The sequence below is a fragment of the Microtus oregoni genome, unplaced genomic scaffold, assembly GCF_018167655.1.
Source record: "Microtus oregoni isolate MIOR12 unplaced genomic scaffold, Mior012 000025F_ref0000491, whole genome shotgun sequence".
Classification (NCBI taxonomy): Eukaryota; Metazoa; Chordata; class Mammalia; order Rodentia; family Cricetidae; genus Microtus; species Microtus oregoni.
The window spans coordinates 24,387,611-24,407,605 of record NW_024543084.1 but is presented as its reverse complement, the minus strand read 5'-3'; the positions used below and the strand labels follow the sequence as shown (position 1 = coordinate 24,407,605).

At 54.5% G+C, this 19,995-nt stretch overlaps 2 protein-coding genes across 5 annotated transcripts; one reads left to right on the top strand and one right to left on the bottom strand.

The window, feature by feature from the left end:
* The first annotated feature begins 3,387 nt into the window (after positions 1 to 3,387).
* Positions 3,388 to 13,396, top strand: Homer3 (homer scaffold protein 3). 3 transcript variants are annotated; one of them, XM_041674352.1, is made up of 10 exons: positions 3,388 to 3,655; positions 5,618 to 5,753; positions 6,010 to 6,166; positions 6,546 to 6,677; positions 9,990 to 10,094; positions 10,671 to 10,792; positions 11,388 to 11,544; positions 11,690 to 11,800; positions 11,894 to 11,980; positions 13,054 to 13,396. In XM_041674352.1, the coding sequence occupies exons 2-10, from the start codon at positions 5,740 to 5,742 to the stop codon at positions 13,243 to 13,245; spliced, it is 1,077 nt and encodes a 358-aa protein (XP_041530286.1). In that variant the 5' UTR covers positions 3,388 to 3,655; positions 5,618 to 5,739; the 3' UTR covers positions 13,246 to 13,396. The 3 variants fall into 3 exon arrangements, with proteins under 3 accessions (XP_041530286.1, XP_041530287.1, XP_041530288.1); XM_041674353.1 differs by lacking the exon at positions 3,388 to 3,655 and adding an exon at positions 3,712 to 4,057; XM_041674354.1 differs by lacking the exon at positions 3,388 to 3,655 and adding an exon at positions 5,397 to 5,532.
* A 148-nt stretch (positions 13,397 to 13,544) lies between these two features.
* Ddx49 (DEAD-box helicase 49) lies at positions 13,545 to 19,935 on the bottom strand. 2 transcript variants are annotated; one of them, XM_041674351.1, is made up of 13 exons: positions 19,663 to 19,926; positions 18,355 to 18,478; positions 17,560 to 17,645; positions 17,356 to 17,477; positions 16,614 to 16,801; positions 16,387 to 16,527; positions 15,783 to 15,858; positions 15,189 to 15,265; positions 14,968 to 15,065; positions 14,518 to 14,592; positions 14,039 to 14,127; positions 13,891 to 13,962; positions 13,545 to 13,791 (listed from the first exon to the last, which is right to left on the bottom strand). In XM_041674351.1, exons 1-13 carry the CDS (start codon positions 19,775 to 19,777, stop codon positions 13,612 to 13,614), a joined length of 1,443 nt encoding a protein of 480 aa, XP_041530285.1. In that variant the 5' UTR covers positions 19,778 to 19,926; the 3' UTR covers positions 13,545 to 13,611. The 2 variants fall into 2 exon arrangements, with proteins under 2 accessions (XP_041530285.1, XP_041530284.1); XM_041674350.1 differs by having other exon boundaries at positions 13,545 to 13,962; positions 19,663 to 19,935.
* Between the last annotated feature and the right edge of the window lie 60 nt (positions 19,936 to 19,995).

Genomic DNA, 19,995 nt, shown 5'->3' with positions numbered 1-19,995 from the left:
CTAGGTGCCAAAGATGCTTGGGTCCCCTCCTCCCATCCCTGCTCGGATACATCCCCAGAGGCCCTCCTAGTGTGGCCGCAATTCCTCCGACCCACTTTCTGCCCTTCATAGGCGTGGATGTGGGAGCCTACAAGGACGTATTAGCCAAAAATAATCCTGCGACCTACCTCCTGAAAATGGGCCGGTCCCACCCGGCCACCTGGCCCCCAGGAGGCAATTAGCGCACGTAGTAAATGAGGGTAATTAGATCTGTGGGTACACACTGCCATCCAGCTCCTGCACCATCCCCTCTGCTCCGCTGCACAATCAGGCGGCCCCTCTGCTTCCTTGGCCCCTTGTGTCAGAGCGTGAGTCGCCTGAGCTCCACGGCTTCCGGGATCATCTCACCAAATCAAAATTTCCCCGGGAGAGAAGCCCACGTCTGCAAAATCACGCTCCACCTTCCCCATGCCCCGATGCCCCCGCCCTGTGCTATCGCGGCACACTCAGACTGTCGGAGACAAGAACTGGACAGAGGCCGATGAGAAAGGGCTCCTTGGAAATGGGGTGCTGGAGGTAGGCTTGGGGAGAGACAAGGTTTGAAATGGGGCCCGAGTGAGTATGGCTATAGGCGTGGGGCTGGGCGAGCGAAGAGAAAGTTTGTGAGCTCACACCACGTTGGAAGTCCCCCTCTTTTTTTGAGTTAGAATCTCACTATGTAGTTCTATTCTAGAACTATTTAGACTAGGCTGGCCTCAAACTCACAGAGATCCGCCTGCCTCTGCCTCCTGAGTGCTGGGATTAAAAGGTGTGCACTGCCACCACCCAGCTAGCAAATTATTTTTATTTAAAAATTTAATTATGAAAAAAACAAAACCAAAAATAAAAAAAAGAAAAAAAATGGGCGGTGGTGGCACACTCCTTTAATCTCAGCACTCAGGAGGCAGAGGCCACTGGATCTCTGTGAGTTCGAGGCCAGCTGATCTACAGAGCAAGTCTGTGGTCAGGAGACCTGTTTTCTGGAAAAATCTGCACCTGGTTGAGCTCGTCCTGCAGCCCTTACTTGTTCACTCAGGGGACAGAGGGCTGTGGCTGCTGCCTGGGTCCTACAGCTCCTTACCCCGCCTCAGTCCATTGCCCAGGTGAAAAAGAAGAGCCTGCCACAGGGAGGAAGCCACACCCCCGCTTGCTCCGGGCCAGCCCTGTTTTAGCCCCAGCTGAGAGACCAATACAGGTGAGGAACCCGTTTTTTTGAGACAGGATCTCTGCAGACCTGGAACTGGCAGTGTAGATAAGGTTGACCTTGAGCAAACAGAGATCCCCCTGCCTCTGCCTACTGATGGTCCATCTCTGTTTGCTTTTGAGTAGTATCTCACGTTGCCCAGGCTAACTCTGAACTCACATTGTAGCTCAGAAAAAGCTTGAAACCCTCCCCTCTCTACCTTCCTTCTGGGAAGACAGGCACCTACCACGCCTGGTTTTAGGAGAATTCTCAACTCTCGAATTCTTTCTTGTGCCCACACATAGCACAAAGCCTGCCTGGGCCCTTAGCCACTGTGCCCCACCCCCTCTGCAGCCAGCTAATGCCTGATGTGCCAGGAGGAACTTCCAGCCTGCTGCCCCAAGCGCAGATACTTAAAAAATAAATAGTGTCGCTGGTAATAAGGAAAAAGTCACTTTGAACACAGCAGACGGTATTTTCTTTGTTCCCAGTGTTCACACGTTCTGTGGCTCCAGGCACATATGCCTCTCAAAGTGAGTGCAGTGAGCGGGCCTACTTTCAAGAAGGCTGGGGCTCAGACAGGGGCTCCCACACCTGCCTGTGACTCAGAAATAGATGGAAATGTATCCGGAGAATCTGCAGCCTGGGGGCCACGAGGAGACTAGGAGTCCATGTGCTCTGTGTGGGCTGTCAAGACAATTGGGAAGAAGGGCATTCCTGGGAGGACACCTGCTCAGACGCCCATCAGAGGGAGCAGAGGCTTGAGGCAAGGAAGGCCTGACATAGGGATTTCAAAGCTGGGAGCTCTAGGGAACCACAGGCATCTGGGTTCTCAGGGTGCTGAAGCCCTTGCAGAACTTTCTAGAGAAGGACAGAAGGGAATTTGCAAGGGGAACCCACAACAGATAGAGATGGATCCCTATGGGGTTCTTGGCTGGCTGCTGTAGGCAGACAGCCTCCCAGGGCCAAGAGGGAGGACAGACTAGGGAGCTGCAGGGAGCTCACCCATTCCATGAGAAAAGGACACAATTGCACCAACACTTGATCCTGAGACCCAGAAACAATTAATAACCCGTTACTTCCAGCATTTTTTTTTTTTTGAAAGTCAGTGTCTCACTGTGCAGCTCTGGATGGCCTAGAACTCAGTATATAGACTAAGTGAACTAAAATTCTCAGAAATCGGCCTACCTGTTCCTCTGAAATGCTGGGATTAAAGGTGTGTGCCACTATGACCAACTGGTGGTGCTGGGAAGGAACCCAGGGCTCCACGGAAGTTTGGCAAAAGTTTACTCCCTGAGTTGCCCCCCAGTACCCAGGTGCTGGACTGCCACAATGAGACAATCTGTCCAGTGAGGCCTAGACCCTGCTTCCAGACTCCAGCAATACCCATTGAGCGCCTACTGTATGCAGCCCACAAGCTCTCCTCACCTCATCTCTTAGCCCCACAGTGGCAGCAGTCACACCCCAGTCAGTCAAGAAGCTATCTGAAGGCTCAGGGCCACATCTGGCTCGAGGAGGGAGGGCGAGGAATTATTGTCCACGCATTTTCTGTGTCTTTCGCTATCTTCGGGTCTCTGGGACATCCAGGATGTCTGCTCTGTCCCCATGCCCAAGCCCGCTACACCCACCCCTTCATACCATCACCCTGGGTTCTGCCCCAAGGCCCTTCCGAAGACTCTTTTATGTCCCCCTCCCCAACCTTTTCTCTACCTGGCCGCCCTTACCCTCAGCGGCCTTCCGCTTCTCTCCAGAGTTTATGAGCTCCTCCCCTCTGTCCCAGAAGCTCCGCCTTATTATCGGCCCCTACCTCTAATCCCTTAAACTCCAACCCCCTGACTCCACGGGTCCCGCCCCCTCCCTACGCCTTTGGCTGCCTCCCAAAGGGCTTCCCTGCTTCTGTCCACTCTCTGGCCCTTGACTTTCCGGCCCCTCCCTCTCTACCCTGTCCGCCTCAGCCCTCCTTGACAGTCCCCTTCTCTGCCCTGCAGACCCTTCACCTTCTATTCCTCGACTCCTTCCCAGGCCCCACCCTCCCTCCCCTGCCCAAGTCACTCCCCCTTCTTCCTTCTGTTTCCTCTCTCTGCTTCCCCCATACCACCCCAGGAGTCCCTCCTCCTGCCCTCCTGGTGCCCTCCCCTTCCTCTGCCCCTTCACCCCGCCCCATTTCCCCTTTGCTCCATTCACTAGCAGTTCTTGTCCCCCTCTCCCAACCCCCTCCGCAGAGTCCGGCTGGAGCCCCCCTCCCCTCTCCGTAGTCCGCCCTCCCCCATTCTTCTTTCTCCGGGTCTCCTCCCACCTCCCTCCCTCACTCGCCGGCCGGCAGGGGGCGTTGGGCAGAGGCGGGGCGGCGCGGGGACTGGCGGTGATGGGACCGGAGGCGGCGCAGACAAAGGCGCGGGCGGTGCGGGGTGCGCGGAGGGCGCGGGCCGAAGGCAGCGGCGGCGGCGACGCGGGGTGAGCCGGGCAGGGGGACCCCAGCTCCTGAGATGCGATCTGGGCATGAGGGTCATAGGGAGCGCGGTGGAGCAGCCGGTTTCCAAAGTTGCAGACTGTGCAGGGGAGCCGGGGTGATAAAGGGTGCAGGCTGAGGGGCTGGCTGGGATCCTGGGGCGTGGGGGCGCAGCTCCACTGGGTTTTCCAGCCCCGGGTCTGGGTGTCGGAGACGCGGAATCGCGAGGCTCCACTGCTTGGAAAGTTGCGGTCCGCAGCTTCCAGAGTTGGGGCGCACTGGCTGCCCCGGAGCGGGTGGGGACCGGTCCGAAGTGGGATTCGGGCGCCGGGCTTCTGTCAGGAGCTTGCCGCGAGCGATCGGGATCTCCTACCCCGCGCAGCCGCTCCGAGGCGCATGACTACTTGGTGAGTAACTTTTCCCGATCTCAGCAAGTCCCGACAGGAGCGGCCCGACCGGAAGGGCCTGGGTTCGGGGACCCTTTTCCCCAATCTCCGCCAGTACTAATCACGTCCCCGACTCGAGTGGAGCTGCCCTTCCAGGGGGGGCTCCGATTTCAGACCCCGTGACCGTGACAGCGGCTGCCCAGGACAACATGGGGGGGGCTGTCCTCAGGAGCTTGACCCTGCCTTACTGCATCAGCAGGACCCTTCTCCAGTCCCCTCAGGTGCAGATTTGGGGGTTCAGGAGGGTATCCAAAACTCCCGAGTGATGGGTACAGGCACCCACAGGAGGCTGGGGAGCCCCCTTCTCCCAGTCTTGTTCTCTGCTCACATGGTGGGAACTGGGATGAGCCACTTACCTACTGTCTTACCTATGCGCGTGTACATGCATTTTGTGTGTGTGTGTGTGTGTGTGTGTGTGTGTGTGTGTGTGTGTTGAGATAAGGTAAGGTCCTGTTTGAGGCCAGGTTGGCCTCAAAGTCTCAACAATCTTGCCTCATCCTCCCTAGTGCTGCGATGACAGACGTGTGCCACCTTGCCAAACTTTCATTTTGTCCCGTTTTAATGTATATGAGTGACCTGTCTTCAGGGACACCAGAAGAGAGAATCAGATCCTATTGTAGATGTTTGTGAGCATGTGATTGCTGGGAATTGAACTTAGGACTTCTGGAAGAGCAACCGGTGCTCTTAGCCGCTGAGCTACATCTCCAGCCCCTCATTTTAAATAGGCTAGGGCCCCCTGGAGACTTGACTTGGACTCCAAGGTGTAGCCTTGCCCTTGGGGTGTGTGCTAAGTGGTTCATTTTTTTTTTTCGGTTTTTCGAGACAGGGTTTCTCTGTGGCTCTTTTGGAGCCTGTCCTGGAACTAGCTCTGTAGACCAGGCTGGCCTCTAACTCACAGAGATCCGCCTGCCTCTGCCTCCCAAGTGCTGGGATTAAAGACGTGCGCCACCATCGCCCGGCACTAAGTGGTTCTTTTGTGGGAGCACAGAGTTCCTAAATTCCGGGTTTGGCCCCTGGAAGCGCTCCTTTTATTCTCAGAGATGGGGGTCTATGGTGGTGCTGTCCAGGGTGGCCTTGAACTCCTGGGATGCGTGGTCTAACCGCCTTAGTCTCCTGAGTAGATGGGATCACCAGCTCTCACCACCGGTCCAGCTTTGTCCCACTTTTGATGCGAGGCCTCTGCGGGGCTGTCAGATGGGAAGGGGTGAATAAGATGTGTCACTCACTTGATCTTGGCTTCATGCCCAGTTCCCGTGGGGTAACCTGGAGGGTGAGGATGACATTCGCGTGCCCAGGCAGTTTGGTGGCGCTCTGTCACCTCTCTGGTGACACTAGAGACCACTCAGCCCAGATGTGGGGGCTGCATCCCAGCACCACAGAGACTGAGTGTGATGGGCAGGCCAGTCACCCCAGCACTTGGGAAGCAGAGCCCAGAGGTGGTGATTTCAAGGCCAGCCTGGGCTAAGACTGTCGGTGACTACTGCTCTGATCACCCAATTCTGCCCCTTTCCTTTCCTCCAGGAGTCATCTGGAGGGCCTGCTTGGCCTGAGCACCCCTGGATCGCTGCTCCCCAGAGACCAAACAAGTGGTTCCTGTCACCTCCCTGGGTGCCCCTTAGATGCCATCCAGCTCAGCCTGACCAATGTCCACAGCCAGGTGAGCACTCACCTACTCTGGTCAGACCTAGCTGTAAGTGGCCAGCCCCTACAGACCTTTTGTTTTGTTTTGTTTTGTTTTGTTTTTCGTGGCAGGGTTTCTCTGTAGCTTTGGTGCCTGTCCTGGAACTAGCTCTTGTAGACCAGGCTGGTCTCGAACTCACAGAGATCCGCCTGCCTCTGCCTCCCAAGTGCTGGGATTAAAGGCGTGCGCCACCACCGCCCGGCTCCTACAGACCTTCTGTTCCCTCCTTCAGGGAACAGCCAATCTTCAGCACCCGGGCTCACGTCTTCCAGATCGACCCTACTACCAAGCGGAATTGGATCCCGGCGGGCAAGCACGCACTCACTGTGTCCTATTTCTACGATGCCACCCGAAACGTGTACCGCATCATCAGCATCGGGGGTGCCAAGGTCTGACACAGGGCCGAGGGCGGGGCTAGCAGCCGGATGTGAGGCTGGGTAACTTAGGGAATGGGGATCAGTGAGACTTTCTGGGACCTAGCTCAGCAGGGGCTCTCACAGGGGCCTCATCCACTCAGACTTTCATCGCTATTGTCACGATGGGGATACTAGACCTCAGTGCACCAAGAATTCTACTCCAGTCTCCCACTGAGGGATCCGAGGCGGGGCTCGGCCCATAAGTCATGCCTCTGGGAAATTCTGGGTGGGGACTTTCTACTGAGTCTGAGACAGGTACCTAGAATTATTTTTTTAATCCACTGTGTAGTCCAAGGCAGGCTGCTGGTGATGGACGTTATCACTCCCTAAATCTTGCTTTCCTCATCCCCAGGCCATCATCAACAGCACAGTCACCCCCAACATGACCTTCACCAAAACCTCGCAGAAGTTTGGGCAGTGGGCAGACAGTCGAGCCAACACTGTCTATGGCCTAGGCTTTGCCTCTGAACAGCAGCTGACCCAGGTGGGCAGGAACATGAGCAGTGACTGGCATCTGTGTTCCTTATGGTGGGTTCACAGAGAGCAGGACCTCTTGGAGCATCAGATAGAAGCCTGTGCGGGCACATCCCCCACCCGAGAAGCCCCCCTCTCTCTCTTGCCTCTGCCGTCACCACTTAGTGCTGAGTCCATTATTTGTTTTAGATTTATTTATCTGTGTGTGTGTGTGTGTGTGTGTGTGTGTGTGTGTGCGTGTGCGTGTGCCATGTGTGTGCTGGTGCCTGCAGAGGTAAGAAGATGGCATTTGACCCTGGGAACTGGAGTTACAGGCACTGTTGGGGCACCTGTTAGAGATGCTGGGAACTGAAGTCATCTTTTGGAAGCACTCTTAACTGCTGGATAGCAGCCCCCTCAATTTTTTCAATAAAAAGGATTATAACTTTTTTATTTGCTTTAGGTGTGAATTTGTGTGGACACACCTACAAAGGGTAGAGAAACTGACCAGGGATCAGTTCTCTTTGTCCGTCCCCTGGGTTCTGAGAACCAGCATCAGGGTTGGCAGCAAACGCCTGTGCTTTTATTGAACCGTATTGTTGTGTTGGGTTTTTAAGTTTTATTGTTGTTTTGGTTTGGTTTTTTATGTTTGTTTGGTTTGGGTTTTTGACTATTTTGAGACAGAGCAACCTTGGCTGTCCTGGAACTCACTCTATAGACCGTAGACCATGCCGTCCTGGAACTCACTGTTTTCCACCTACTTCTGCCTCCCGAGTGCATCACCACTACCCAGCCACTGAACCATATTGCAACTCTGAATTTTGTTTTGTTTTGTTGTTTTATGAGACAGGTCACTCTGTATCCCTGCCTGTTTTGGAGCTCTCTTTATAAACCAGGCTGCCTTTGAACTCAGTAATTCTGCTGCCTCCCAGTGCTGGGATTAAAAGCATGAACTACCATGCCTGCCTTTTGATTTTCTGTGTGTTTGCTGGTTTAATATTTTTATTTCATGTGTATAAGGGTTTTACTTGTATGTGCCTGTATTCACTGTGTGTGCTGGCACCATCTCTGCAGGCCACGACAGGGCGCCAGATCCCCTGGAGCTGGAGTTCCAGATGGTTGTGAGTCCCCATGTGGGTGCTGGGAACAGAACCTGGGTCCTCTGCAAGAGCAGTCAGTGCTCTTAACCCCTGAGCCCTTGCTCCAGATTCCAAACCCCCCCCTTTTTTTTTTATTAAGACCTTTCTTCCTTTTTGGGAGTGGGTTGGTTTTTTTGAGACAGGATTTCTCTACATAGCCTTGGTTGTCCTGGAACTTGCTCTGTAGATCAGGCTGGCCTCACACTCATGGAGATCGACCTACCTGGTTAAAAAAAAAAAAAAAAAAACTAGGTTGGAGTGATGGCTCTGTTTTTAAAAGCACTGGCTGCTCTTGCAGAGGGCCCAGGTTCAGTTCCCAGCACCCATCTATCCCAGCTCACAGCCGTCTGTAACTCCAGTTCCAGGGGACCTGACACCTGGACACAGGGATACCCAGCCCATATGTGGCCCAGATATACATGCAGGAAAAACTGCGATACACATAAAATAAATAAATAAGTTTTTAAAAAATTATTTTTTTCTTATTTTTCTTTTTTGTGGGTAGTGGGGTCTCACATTGTGTGTGTAGCCCTGGCTGATCTGGGACTTGCTGTGTAAACCAAGCTGGTTGCAAATTCAGATTCTAGCTAAGGTTAACCTTAGCTTCCAAATCTGCCTGCCTGCGCTTCTCCAGTGCGGCCCAGGGCGAGGAGGTCCTGAGCATGCGCATCTCTGGCAGAGGACTGAGTCTCAGCACCTGCATGGAGCTCAGCCTCCTCCAGCTCCGCGGGGAGGAACTCAGGCCTCTGGTTTTTGGGGGCGCTTACACGTATGTATGTACATACAATTAAAAACACGGTTCTTTTAAGAGTTTTTATTACATTTATTTGGTTTTTCTGTGCTGCGTGTCTGTGTGCTTTGGAAGTCAAGGGACAGCCTGTGAGGGTCCCTTGCAAGTCCCGTGGGTCAAACTTAGGTTATCAGGCTTGACAACAGCTTATTGAGTCAGATCGCTGGCCTCAGATATTCTTTTCTTTTTTCTTTTTTTTTTTTTTTTTGTTTTTGTTTTGTTTTTCGAGACAGGGTTTCTCTGTGGTTTTGGAGCCTGTCCTGGAACTAGCTCTTGTAGACTAGGCTGGTCTCGAACTCACAAAGATCCGCCTGCCTCTGCCTCCCGAGTGCTGGGATTAAAGGCGTGCGCCACCACCGCCCGGCTTTTCTTTTCGAAGCAGGGTCTCTCTGTGTAGCCCTGGCTGTCCTGGAACTCACTCTGTAGACGAGGCTGGCCTCGAACTCACAGAGATCTGCCTGCTCTGCCTCCCCAGTGCTAGGGTTAAAGGCGTGTGCCACCACAGCTTGTTTTTTTTTTTTTTTTTTTAAAGATTTATTTATTATATACAGTATTCCCAGTATTCTGTCTACAGGCCAGAAGAGGGCACCAGATCTCATTACAGATGGTTGTGAGCCACCATGTGGTTGCTGGGAACTGAACTCAGGACCTTTGGAAGAGCAGGCAGTGCTCTTAACCACTGAGCCATCTCTCCAGCCCCCGCTTGGTTTGTTTTTTAAGAAATTTCTGTGTTTGTGCCTGTGTGCATGTGTGTGGGTGTCCCAAGACCAGAAGAGGGTGCTGGATCCCCCGGGGTCACAGCCGGGAGTTAGTTGCCCGAGGTGGTGTGGACTCTAGTACAGCTCTGCCTTCCTTCCTAACCACGGAGTCATTGCTAGGTCTTCACAGATTATTTCTGATAAATGAAAATTTAATTTTATGAGCATTGGTCTGTGTGAGGGAGTCAGATCCCCTTCAACTTGAGTCACAGACAGTTGGGAGCTAGGAATTGAATCCAGATCCTCTGGAAGAGCAGCTGGTGCTCTTACCTGCTGCCTATGGGAATTATTTCAAAGTGAAAAGAAAATACATTCTCATAAGCACAGGACAGGAGTGCCAGGAGGCCAGCACTCTCAGGCTGTGGACACCCTTCCCTGTGTTATGAGATACTGGCAAGTGCGAAGGACAGATGGGCACAGCCTCCGGCTGTCCACTCCCAGCCAGCCTGACAGGAACAGGGAGTCCCTTTCTGTGTGGCTCAGAACCTTAATGTCACCTCTATGGCATAACCCTGGTCACTCTTGACACCCAAAATGGTCACAGGGTTGACCTTTTCCAACCTTCCCCGAAGGCTCCAGGGTGCCGGTGCAGGCGGGGGATGGGGATGTGACAGGTGGTGAGGTGTCCTCTGACTGTCCCCCTGCCTCACCCCCAGTTTGCTGAGAAGTTTCAGGAGGTGAAGGAAGCTGCCAGACTGGCTCGGGAGAAATCTCAAGATGGCGAATTCACTAGTTCTGCCCTGGCCCTTGCCTCTCACCAGGTGGGTATTTCTGCTGTCTGCCTCTATTGCCTCATTCCTGCCACATTCCCGGGGCAGCTGTGTGTGCTTCTGACTTCAGGTGTCTAAGGCTGACCGATAGCCTTAGACATGTATCATGTGCACACATGTGTGTCTAAGGCTGACTGCATGTGTCTGGGTACAGAGCTCTCCTTCCAGCATGGCCTCAGGCTTGGTGACCAGCTCCTTCTCTGAGCCATCTCACCAGCCCATTTCTCAGTTTTAAGTGGAATGTTTGACGTTTCTGTGGCCAGGGGAAAACTTCCTGGAGAATAGTTCCAAGTGTTCAGATCCCTGTTTCTAAGGGTTGTTGGGTCTTGTGGTGTCAGTGAAGACACGCCCCCCCCCCCGGGGTGTCGTTCCCCATCCACGAGCCTGGGGAGCTATGGAGGGTGAGGAGAGGAGACACAACACTGGGCTTCACAGGCCTGTTCAGACTCCCTAATTTCAATCAGTACCCCAGTGACCCCAGTCCTCGACTCAATCTACCTTACCTCCTACTTCGCCCTTGACTGAAGCAAGCTCTCACGGTGACACAGTCCTGGCTCCCACACACAGGTTCCCCCAAGTCCCTTGGTCAGCACCAACGGTCCCGGAGAGGAGAAGTTGTTCCGCAGCCAGAGTGCAGACGCCCCTGGCCCCACCGAGCGAGAGCGCTTGAAGAAGATGCTGTCGGAAGGGTGAGGGGTGGAGCCTGCTTGAAGCCAAGATGGGGCGTGACTGGGGCCTAAGGAGTGTATTGTGGCTCTGACTGAGCTGCAGGGGCTTGGCTGGCACCATGGGCGTGCCAGGGAATCCCCAGTACAGACTTTTAGGATGCAGGGGACGTGGGTAGTGGGATGGGGCCTTGGATGGTGGTGTTAATACTGGAGCAAGGCTTGTGTGGGCGTGGATGCTGCAGGTGTCAGGGGTGTGGGGTAGGAATCCAGGCTGCCGACCTGGGAAAGGAGGCAATCGGTTCCTGCCTCATGGTTGCCCCTCCCTCATCATTTACTTCCCACTCCGTGGCTCTCGTGGGCTATCACATGACAATCTGGGAGGGGCAAGGATAGATTTCCAAAAATCTCGCGGTGTAGCCCACTCTGGCCTGAAACTCATTGTGTAGCCTAGACTGACATCGAACTTAAGGGGATCCTCCTGTCTCAGTTCATGAGCCACAACTCGCTGCTCCACATGCCCTGGTCCCCGCTTCCTAGTTTAGTGTTGTCCCGACCCTGCTCCTAGCCCAGGAGATGCTCCACTAGTTGCCACCCTCTCTGGCTACGCACACCCTAGCTCCGTAAGCGAGGTCCAGTGGGAGGCCGAGTTCTTCGCACTACAGGACAGCAACCAGAGGCTGGCAGGGGCACTACGCGAGGCCAACGCAGCTGCCGCGCAATGGAGGCAGCAGCTAGAGGCCCAGCGTGCAGAGGCCGAGCGCCTGCGGCAGCGGGTAAGGACCCTCGCCCCCCTCCCATCTCTTCTGCCCCGTTTCAGTCTCCAGAATATCATTTCTTGCTGTAAAATGACTTGAGACCATGAGATCCCCAGGCTCTCCATGTCCCAGAGGGTGGGAATGCTGAGCTGCATGTGTGCAGGTGGCGGAGCTGGAGGCCCAGGCGGCTGCAGAGCCGGTTCCGGTGGGCGAGAAGGAGGTAACCAGCCAATCCGTGGAGCAACTGGAGGCTCAGGTGCAGACCAAGGACCAGGTGAGCGAGGAGCAAGCTCCAAGGTCTTGCCTCGGGCCAGTCTCCCTGGGAATCCAGGGTTCTCTGAGCAGATCCGGAAACTTTTCTCTCTAGGAGATCCAGACTTTGAAGAATCAAAGCTCAGGAACTCGAGAAGCTCCTGATACTACTGAGCGGGAGGAGACACAGCAGAAGGTTCAGGTTGGCTGTGGGTCATGGGCGCACGTATGTGAGCGTGTAGAACAGGTTCCACCTGCCTGTGAGCAGGATGGGAATATCTACCCAAACTTGTGAGGCCTTCAAGTCTTCTAGTCTCAGACCTCATCCTCCCGTGCTCGAGCAGTCTGCAGCACCCAAGAAAGTACCTGGAGTGTGTGTCCCCAAGACATTCCTGGGGACTCTGTTGTCCTCGGGGGTGGGTGCAGCTTGTGCAGATTCAGAACCGAGGACCCTTGGACTGGGGGCCTGCGTCGTGGTTGCTTGTGGTGTAAGTGCACACCAGGCACCACTGGCTTCAGTCTGTCTCACTGCGCGCGAGTTCTGAGCCACGGAGCAGTGGGGATCTGTTCTCCGACCCTAGCTGTATCTGGGGCACCGAATTTCCCGTGGGTAAGAGGGACTGGGATTAAGGACTGTCAGGTTACAGCCGGCACCTCACCATCCCTTCAATTAAATACCACTCACTTCGCTAAGCATGTTTCCTGGGATCACAAGGTTAGTTCTTTCCTTCCACCATGTGGGTACTGGGGATTAAACCTTCAACTTGGGTATTTTTATGATACCGTGGCTCTAGCTGCAGCTGGTCTGTAACTCAGAGATTCACCTGCCTCTACCTCTCAGTGCTGGGATCAAAGGTGTGCACTGCCATGCTCCCCCCAGGGGCATCTGGCTTTACTTGTGTGGGTTGTGCTTCCTAGGGCACTACATACGGTTGTGAGCCGCCCCATGTGAATGCGAACCTAAGTGCTCCGGAGTTTATATTAAGCACTGACCATCTCCCCAGAATTCCCTTAGAATTATGGTTTCTTACTGGCCTTGGGCAGGCTTAAGCGGGCCAGTGTGCTCCAGGAATCCGGATTGGAATCACAAATGCACGCCAACCATGCACAGCTGTGACCACTGGGCTCTGAACTCACGCTGGGCACTTCCCGCTTTTAATACACTTTAATGCTGTCGTCTCCCAGCCTGTGGGAGCCATGGATCACACCCAGCAGGGAGGGCAACCAGAGGCTTCATAGACCGCCCCACCCCACCGCTCCTTCCTCCCCCTGCAGGACCTGGAAACACGGAATGCAGAGCTGGAGCAGCAGCTGCGGGCCATGGAGTGCAGCCTGGAGGAGGCTCAGGCCGAGCGGGAGCGCGCGCGGGCAGAGGTGGGCCGGGCCGCGCAGCTCCTAGACGTGCGACTGTTCGAGCTGAGTGAGCTGCGTGAGGGCCTGGCACGCCTGGCAGAGGTGACACCCTAGTTGGCCCTGGTGGGTCTGCGGCCCTAAGGTGCCCTGGCAGGGAACCAGGGCCGCCTCTGAGCTTTGCACTGTGTAGTTCTCTAGAATCCAAGGGTCGCGCTGATACCCAGATTACATTTCTACGTGGCTGTACAAGCACGTGGTGTTGCTGGCACCTGTTGTCGCTAGCTGCCACCGCCCTGCATCCCAGAGATGCAATTGAGGGCCGCGGTGGTCATCCCCATGGGGCAAGAGAGGCTTTGGGGACCAGAGACCCGCAGCTCAACACCCAACCCGCCCCATTCTCAAGTCGGACTGGCAGGTTCAAAGAGTGTTTACTGAGGTCCTCTGTGGCCCACCCAATGACCAGCGGCTGCAGGTTTGCGCTCAGGTCTGAGCCTTAGCCTGGGTAGACACCGGAAGCCGAGGTTCAGGAGGACGAGCCCCTCGGCCTGTAATGCCTGCTTTCCGCCGCCGAAGGGTCTGCCCCACCTTCTCCTTAAAGCGCCGATTCTGTTGCTTGATCTTGGCCAGTTCCGCCTTGCGCTTGGCCTCCAGGTCCGGGTCCTGAGGAAGGGAGCGAGGCTGTCTCTGAGATCCTGAGATCTCAGCAGGGCAGCTTCCCATACTGGCCACACTTCTGCTTAGCCCTGCCCCTTGGTCTACCTTCCCCTCCATGATCAGCTGCTTCCGCTTATTGATCTCCTTCTTTTCATCAAAATGCGAGGCCTCCAGTTTCTACGGAGAAGGCACAGGTCAGGGCAGGCCCACAGGGCAGGGGGCCCCCGCTCCACAACCTGGTGGCCACACTCACGATCTCGCATTCTCTGCGCACCACGTTGACCTGCGTGAGGATTTTCAGGACCTCGGCCTCCTCCACAGCCAGCTCCTCCAGCTGCTTCTCTGCAGAGCAGATGTGAGAGGGGACATGCACCACTGAGCTGGGCTGAGTGCGACTGGCCCTCGTAGCCCCAATTCCGGAAGTCTGGACTGATGACATTCGGAAAAAAGTGCCAAACTTGGTGGCAGATGCCTGTCATCACAGCACTGGGGAGGCAGAGGCAGGGGGATCACTGTGAGTTCTAAGCCAGCTCTGTAGAGCAAGGGTCTGTCTCAAATAAATGAGTAAATGAAATGGGCGAGTGAGAGAGAAGACCCAGGCGCCTGGGAGTTCAAGTCCTGGCTACCTAACTACCACAGATGCAGCTCCAGGGTTCTCTGTAGTGTTGGCTGGGCGACCAGAGTGACCCAGGCAGGGACGCCATCTCCCACCCATGGACCCTGCCCACTTACTGATCTGCTCCTCGATGGCATGCAGCAGGTGAATGTCATATTGCGTCACCAGGGTGATAGCCTGTCCCTGCCGCCCTGCAGGGACACACCTGTTACAGAATCTGTGCCCCACCAAGTGGCTGGTCCCAGCTGGTAGGCTCTAGGAGCCCCCTCAGAGGGCGTGGCTCCACTCAGAGAGGTGGGGCTTAGCCCTGCTCTGCTGCCCTTTCTTTCTACAATGGTGACCTCGCTGATACAGTTTGCCAGCAGGGCCTAGGTCACAGTAGCCCCCATCCAGCCCAGCATCCTGTCTCCTGGTTACAAGCAGGAGGGACTATCAGAGCAGATGTCTCCCTGGGTCAGCATCCCAGTAAGGTGCCCCCCCACTGACTCTTTGCTTTTGAAGGACAGACCTGAGCTCCCCAGAGTCTCTCACTACAACTAGAACCTCCCATACCTGGACCTGCTCACCTGCACGGGCTGTTCGACCAACTCGGTGGATGTAGATCTTGGGGAGCCCGGGGGTGTTGTGGTTGATGACCACTTGCACAGTGGGGATGTCGAGGCCCCTGGGGGTATAGAGCACTCAGCTGGGGCATCCACGTCATTCCTTCCCACGTCCAAGCCCAGCCTTTTGGTCTCACAGTGGCCTAGACCCCTGAAGAAAGGCACACTGCTCTGAGCCTGCTCACCTTGAGGCTACATCCGTGGCAATAAGAATCCGGTACACGCTGGACTTGAACTTGGCCAGGGCTGCAAAGCGTTCTTTCTGTGCCACAGGTGGGGGGAGGTTTGTGAGCAGATGGATGGGGCTGGGACAAGACAGAGACCAGGGACACCAGGGTGACACGGGGAGAGGGTGGGGCACCACCGAGCTGTGACATCTTGTTTCCGTGTATTTTTGTTAAAGACAGGATTGCACTGGATACGGCGATGCACTTTACTTCCAGTACTTAGGAGTCAGAGCCAAAGGATCTCTCAAAGTTTGAGGCCAGCTTACTTTAAATAGAGAGATCCAAGACAGACAGGACTACATACAGACCCTGTCTCAAACTACAAGAAAAAACAAAACCCCCCAAGACCCCCAAAGAAAACAAAAAACCCACTGGCTTTAAACTCCTGTTCGTCCTGCCCCACCTCCTGAGTGCTGAGTCCTGAACAAATGTAACAGGCACGCAAGCCATGCCCAGGTTACACGGTTGGGGATAGAACACAGGGTCTCACGCTAGGCAGGCACTCTCCCCACTAAGTTCCATGCCCAGCCTCCGAGTGGCCACGGCCGTCACCTGCTTCATCATGGAGTGTAGTGCCACTGTGGGGAAATTGAACTTCCGAAGCATCATACAAAGGATTTGGCAGGTCCTGGAGGGAAAGGGGTGCTTGTGGGTATCTTGCCTCAACCTACCGGGACGTCACACAAGTGGTCTGAGAGTTGTAGAGATGCTAGGTCTGCTGTCTGTCTGCTGTGCTTCTCAAAGCTAGAACCAACAAGGACCGGCCCTAACTGTGGCACTGACTTCCAGAAGAGCGCTCTTAAGAGGCTGGGTCCTGCCGTGCCTGATGGCCGCCTGCTCTGTCCCACAGAGAACATGTCCTCTTCTGCGGACAGACACGAGCCTCCTGTTTCTGCCCTTCTAACTAACTCAAGCTGACACAATCAACAGCTATTTTGAGATTTTTGTTTGGTTTGAGCCAGGGCCACAGTGTAGCTCTGGCTGGCCTGGAACTTGATATATAGACCAGGCTGGCCTCAAATTCACAGATCTGCATGCCTCCTGGGTGCTGGAATCACACTTCAGCACCAGGTGGCCAGGCTTGGCCTAGCCGCACCTGCAGATGGGGGAGACAGGGCCGCATGTCCAGCGCAGGCAGCAGGAGCTGCCTACTCACTTGCAGGTGTTGGTGAAGATGATGATGGAGCAGTCCTCCAGCTGGTCTTGGAAGGTCTGGACCAAGTGCACCAGGTAGGCGTCCTTCACCTTCTCCGGCACCAGCAGGTAGCGCTGGTCCAGCTGATCCACTGTGCGCACCCTGGGGGCAGAGCAGCAGCAGAGCCTCAGTTTCCCCTTCCGCCTGCACTCTCTGGTCGGACCCTTACCCACAGCTTTGGAACTCACGGGGCCTGAGCTTCCCAGAAGAAAGGCTGGTTGGTAGCCAGGCCCTGCAATTCCTTGAGTGTGTCAGTCAGCGTGGCACTGAACAGCAGGGTCTGCCTGCGAGCTGGAACAGCTGCCAGGATGGTCTCCAGGTCTGCTGTGAAGTCAGTGCAACCCTGCTCCAGCAGCCGGTCAGCTTCGTCCATCACCTGCCACCAGAGGGGTGGGACAAGGGGCTGGACCAGTGCAAAAGCTGCGAACACAACCCAGGACCTGCCCCATGCCCAGTCCCCCGCTCTTCAGGGATGACCCAATGGGCTCCTGAACATTGTTCCGGCCTCAGGCCCACATCCCCACTCTGCAAGGCTCCAGCAGGTCCTCAAGGGTGCCCGCCTTCTGTATGCTGTGTCCATATGAGGCAAGGGCTCAATGTGGAGCCCTGAATGTCCTGGAACTCACTATGTAGATCAGGCTTTCTGTCTCTACCTCCCAAGTACTGGGATAAAAGGTATTAGCCACCACGCCCAGGCGGCCCTCGTCTTTATTTCTAGCCCTTTGCCCATGTGAAACCAAGTCAAGAACGGATGTCAGCTGAGCATAGCAGCTCACATCTACACAGGGAGTTAGTTACAGGACAGCGGGGCTACACAGAGAGACCCTACCTCAAACGGAAAAGAAAGAAAAGGAAAGGAAAGAGAATGGATACTGCATGTTTCCTAGCCCAGTCTCTGGCTTCGAGGTCCGAGGGGAACACCTGGCTCACCAGGAACCGGATCTTCTTCATGTTGAACGTGTTGGAGCTGCGCAGGTGGTCAGCCAGGCGTCCAGGGGTGGCAATCACCACGTGTGGCTTTCGAGACAGCTCCAGCGCCTGAGCCACCATGTCTGGAGTGGGGGGGAGAGGTGAGGCTAGGTGGGTGGGATCAGTAGGGACCCACGGCTCACCCCAGCCTCTCAGCCCCCATACCCATGCCGCCAACGATAATGCAGTCCTTCAGACCCAGGGGCTTTCCCAGCACCCGGAACTGCTCAGCGATCTGGTAGGCCAGCTCCCTGTGGATGAGAAGGGCCAGTTGGGTCAGCGAGCACCTGGGCTTCTCTCCCATTGTTTCTCCTTCCCCAAGCTCCTTGCGCCCTCCACCTCCCTAATGTTGGTGGCCTCCTCAAAAATCAATTCTAGGTGGACTGGTGACATAGCTATCGTCCCGGGTCCTGTCCACAGGACCCACAGGAGGGAAGAACTGGTTCCTGCAGGTGGTCCTCTGACCCCCACATGTGCACATGGATGCACATACGAACAGTAAATCAACTTATGTGGGCAAACCGCTCACTGCTCAAGTACGAGGACCCGAGTTCAGATCTGCAGGGTCCTTGTGAAGCTCAGTGTGCAGCAGCGTCTCTTACCTCGCTGTGAGAAGGGCAGTGACGTCGCAGGGTGGCTGGGGCGAGCCCTAGTTTCAGTGAGAACCTCTCTCAAAAAAGGGGGGGTTGGAGAGATGGCTCAGTTGTTAGGATGGAAGAGAGATAATGCCACGTGATAGAACATAGATTAACACGAATGGGTTAATTTAAATTATAGGAGCTGGTTGGAACAGGCCTAAGCTATAAGCTGAGATTTCATAATTAATAAGTCTCCATGTCATTATTTGGGAGCTGGCTGGCAGGATCAAGGCTCATTCCAAGGGCAGCTCAAAGCCAAGGCACTTGCTTCAAGAAAGCACAGCTAGACCAGTCACCCATGAGGAGTGTGCTGGAGACTCACCTGGTGGGTGTCAGGACCAGGCAGAAGATCCCGTAAGGGTCCTCAGACAGCTTCTGCAAGATGGGAAGCACAAAGGCAGCTGTCTTGCCACTTCCTGTCTTTGCACAGCCCAAGCAGTCTCGACCTAGGCAGATGGCAAAGCAGTATCAACATGAAGCAGGGCCCACTGGGCATTCATTCATCGGTGTAAGAAACAGATGGTTATGGTCTACTTCTGAGGTGTACTTAGAGTTCATGAAAGTTACAGACCAGCAGGAGGTGCTGGGCCTCCTTCCCACTAGTTGGTGACTGTTTTAGAATTCTAAGGCTTGGAAAATTACAGGCACCTGCTATGTGATCAAAAAAGGGGGACAGCCTCAAGCTCCAAACTAATTCATTAGATACAGCTTGGGAGTCCTAAAACCAGAGGGATGGGAGATCTGGGAAGGGGGCAAGCCCTGCTGGTCTATGGAAGGAAACGTCATGAATTCCTCCAGATTTGGGGAAAGGCCTCAAAAACTTGCTGGAAACCAAAGCGCCAGTCACTTCTGCCTGTTCTCTATGGTGACACCCTTTCTGCAGAATGGAATGTTTAAATTTCGTTAGCTCCTTGAATTTGTTACGATCTAATGTCGAACAATCATCATGATTGCTTCTTTGAAACAAGGTTTTTTTTAAAAAAAAATCATTTATTTATTTATTATGTATACAATATTCTTTCTGTGTGTATGCCTGCAGGCCAAAAGAGGGCACCAGACCTCATTACAGACGGTTGTGAGCACCATGTGGTTGCTGGGAATTGAACTCACGACCTTTGGAAGAGCAGGCAATGCTCTTAACTGCTGAGCCATCTCTCCAGCCCCCTTGAAACAAGGTTTTAAGTAGCACAGGGTGGTCTGGAACTTGCTACATAGCTGATGACTATGAACCCCTGATCGTCCAGCTTCCGCCTGTTCTATATTGGGATGACTGAGAATCACCACGCCTGCCTCCAAGGGATGTCTCTTTAACAGAAGAAGTGAATTGGGACAAAGAGCACTGACACAAATACGGATCCCTGATTTTTACCTGGAGTTTGACGGCTCTTTTTTCTGTTTGCTAAGTCAAAAAGACAGCAACTCGACTCTACTTTTGCAGTGCCGTGGATTAATTCACCAAACTCTCCCTATGCTCGGGCACAAATTTCAGAGGTGCCATTGTCGCAGCCTCAACGTCAATGTTGCGGGTCAGGTTCCCAGAAACAATCAAAGCTCCTGACTCGTGGGACCCAAGGGGGCTAACGAAGAGGGACAAAGAAAGGCAGGCACGAGAAGAGCGGAGAGGACTTACCCTCCAGGATGGCCGGGATGCAGCCGAGCTGCACCGGCGTGGGCTGCTTCAACCCTAGCTGCCGACATTGTTCCACGAGCCACGACGATAGCTGGAGTTCTGCAAACCCCGCCATGCTCCGAACCGGCGCGGAGAGTACGCTGATGAGCACTTTCGGCGCGATAATATTGCGTCAAGTTCACGCAACAATTTTCTCAGCCAATCCCAGCCTCGGCTGCTTTTTTCGCGTTTTCTCTAAGAAACCGTCTTACTTGCTGACTATACCTGAACAACAATTCCCAGGAGGCTTTGCATCAAGCGGCTTCATTTTCAGCGCTACTGATTGGCTCGGTA

What these genes read in the sequence shown, in the direction of transcription:
- Ddx49 (XM_041674350.1), bottom strand. Translation starts at nt 19,777, where the DNA reads ATGGCGGGGTTTGCAGAACTCCAGCTATCGTCGTGGCTCGTGGAACAA. An exon ending in CATCCCGGCCATCCTGGAGG is followed by an intron (nt 18,479 to 19,662) that starts GTAAGTCCTCTC and finishes CCATCTGCCTAG; the next exon opens with GTCGAGACTGCTTGGGCTGT. An exon ending in CATTATCGTTGGCGGCATGG is followed by an intron (nt 17,478 to 17,559) that starts GTATGGGGGCTG and finishes CCCCCACTCCAG; the next exon opens with ACATGGTGGCTCAGGCGCTG.
- Homer3 (XM_041674352.1), top strand. An exon ending in CTGAACAGCAGCTGACCCAG is followed by an intron (nt 6,678 to 9,989) that starts GTGGGCAGGAAC and finishes CCTCACCCCCAG; the next exon opens with TTTGCTGAGAAGTTTCAGGA. An exon ending in AAGAAGATGCTGTCGGAAGG is followed by an intron (nt 10,793 to 11,387) that starts GTGAGGGGTGGA and finishes CGCACACCCTAG; the next exon opens with CTCCGTAAGCGAGGTCCAGT.